The sequence below is a fragment of the Trypanosoma grayi genome (genome assembly GCF_000691245.1).
Source record: "Trypanosoma grayi strain ANR4 Tgr_1585_V1, whole genome shotgun sequence".
NCBI lineage: Eukaryota > Euglenozoa > Kinetoplastea > Trypanosomatida > Trypanosomatidae > Trypanosoma > Trypanosoma grayi.
This window is the reverse complement of record NW_008827203.1, coordinates 1-2,741: the sequence shown is the minus strand read 5'-3', so window position 1 is coordinate 2,741 and position 2,741 is coordinate 1. Positions and strand designations below refer to the sequence as shown.

At 49.1% G+C, this 2,741-nt stretch overlaps 1 protein-coding gene across 1 annotated transcript; it reads left to right on the top strand.

Moving 5' to 3' along the window:
- Positions 1-1,802: 1,802 nt before the first annotated feature.
- DQ04_15851000 (hypothetical protein) lies at positions 1,803-2,741 on the top strand (the record flags this gene model as incomplete). Its single annotated transcript, XM_009317374.1, has 1 exon — positions 1,803-2,741. A coding segment is annotated over one exon (939 nt), but the record flags the coding sequence as incomplete, so codon positions are not given.

Sequence of the window (2,741 nt, the reverse complement as noted above, 5' to 3'; positions counted from 1 at the left end):
CAGTGGGACTACAAGCTTTAACTTCCTTATAAGGGGAAGGCCTTGAGGTTACTGGATGTCCCCCTTTCTATGCGTACCAGGGGCAAGGGGTTTTCGAAATGGGATCTAGATAAAAGGCCTCGCTTGCTCTCTTTCTCTCTCTTTTACCTAATAGGGGAAGGTAAGGTATAGACTATTCTTTGCGATTTCGCAAAATATTCTCATTATATACACCTGCCGTTCCCATGCTGAATGAGTCCGGATGTTTGTCGCGATGCGGTTTTACGCTGAAGCCCGCGCCACGACGTACGGTTCGCGAGGCGGTGCTGAATTAATTCTAACCTCGTTTGGTCAGGTTTTGAAAGGTGGGGTTCTTTCAAAAGAAAAAGGTCTTCTATTCAGAGCGGTGGGTTGTTAGGACTTTGTTTGGTGGGGCTGTGTCTTCGCAAAACCGTGCGTGGTTGGGTATTGTGCGAACTCTATCGTCTGAGGTTTCCCACTTATGAAGGGACGCGCCTTTTTGACCCGGGCTTGTCCTTTAATACTTTCCTCATCCTTGCCTTCCTTGCTTCCGGAGACGATAATCGTTTTGTGACTTGAAAGGAACGTCTTGCAGTCGTGCGTAACACGTTCTGCTGTAATGCACCAAAACAACAGTGGCAGTAACACGTCACTTTCCTTGGAGGGTGGGCGAAACGTTTTTTTGCGCTTTGACCTATCGGAAAACTTGAGCCCTCTTCCCCCTGAGTCGGCATATGGCTTGAATTCTCACTCCTGGATTTTTCCTAGCGGGCTGTTAAAATTTCACATGATAACAAAGCCCCCTCTCCTATTGTTCATGTTCGCGGAAATACCTTTGGGTCTCATTGAATAAAACAAGGCCACGAAATTATCCTATGCCTGCTGAAGATCAAAGCCTGTTTTCATAGCAGTTAGAATAAATAGCTATAGGCTCTCGCTAACTGAACCGGGGGGTTTCGAACAAGTACTCCGATGCTCCCCAAAATGTCTTGATATTTTCTTCCGGTCGAAAGCCCTTTTTCAGTGGATTTATTCCTCAGTTCTTGAACTCAGCTTCGCCCCTACCGGAGGTAGTGTCGCTGATCCATTGCTAAGTTTTTCTTTCGAGCAGAGCATTCTATATCGCGTTGCTCCTGGGATGGGTGTGGGCGTTTAATCGATCCTGGGAGCAGTTTGGAAGGCTTAAGGCCGAGAGTAGCTGCCACCCTCTTGTGCTTTCTGCTGTGTCTGCGGTTCGCATGCACTCAATAGAGATTCCCAGTTTTGTATCTCAGCATATTTGTGGCTGATCTAAACATGTAATTCGGTTTGTTGGCAACCGATCCTTTTTAGCTGATGCCGCATGTGGTTCATCCGTTCTTGCACCCCATGGGCTATCACGGGTATCTTGTAGTATCTTGAGCTTTTCGTCCGCCAGTCCTCTCCTGGCAATTTAAAATTGGTGTCATAGTATCGACTTGCCCTATTTCAAGATTCATAAGTTTAGTTGGAAGGGCAGCACCTGCCTATCCAAAGGCCTTGGGAAAATTCTTATTTTGGAGCATGGTGAAAGACACTATGGAGTGCTGCATCTTGATAAAATTTGTGCATTTGTGCTCCATACGCAAAGTGGATTTACCGTTTTCAATTGCCACAAAAAGGAAACGCGATTTACCTGTCTACAAACTCTGGTCTATAGTCAAAGGTGAAAGGTGTCAGACAGCCTTTTTCCACGAAATTTTGAGTGACGATAAACTTGCCATCTATTTGACATCCATGCGGAGTTGCCAGGTCGAGGTTAACATTAGAATAACTCCTTGGTGATGCCGGCCACCCCATCGTGGCACCAAGGTCCAGTACCCCGTATTGTCGGGGGAAGCCAAGCGCCAGCAACGTTCGCCATCTGGAAAACATTGCGGTGCCAGGCTTACAGCATCACACAGTACGAGAGCCAGCCGCGCCCCACAGGGGCACAGCGTTATCCTTGTCGGTCTTGGGGCGCGTGTTACCGCGCCGTCAGCAGTATCATCCGCACCAAGTTACTGCTTAGTGGAAATGTGGAAGAGAATCCCGGCCCTACATTGAGGGGCATGCAATGGAACTCAGCTGGGCTAACACAGGCCAAACGCCTAGCCTTGGGTAAACAGCTCTACGATGATAATATCACGTTCTGCTTACTGAGTGAGACAAAAATGTCCCCCCCTGAGGCTGCTAGTTTTGGACTTCCTGGGTTCCAACATTATGGGATAGCTCGCACCTGTCGTGGTGGAGGTGTATCAATCCTCATCAGGGATGAGATACAGGTAGAGACAGGACCGGCGCTTGTTGCAGGCATTGAGCTTGCACAAGCGACAATCCATCTAGATGGAGGTATGCGGTTGACGATTTCATCAGCATTCTTTCCCCCTGTCGCCACCAAGATCACCTCAGAGAACCTCGATAGACTCAACAACACGGACGGGCCACAGCTCATAGGTGCTGACGCCAATGCGCACGCATTGGCATGGGACAACGAAGTCCCGCCTGACTCTCGAGGTGATACCATCGTGCAATGGTGCATTGATAATGAGTTCCTCATTGCCAACACTGGAAATAGGACACGGTACACCGAGAGGCATAGAGGCTCCGCGCCAGATGTAACACTGGCAAAAGAGTGCGCAGTGACAGATTGGACAGCGCGACCCACCCCCGACAGCGACCACTACATCATCACTTATACTGTCCAGGTGGGGGAGGATGACACTCCGCTAGAAGTGCCGCGG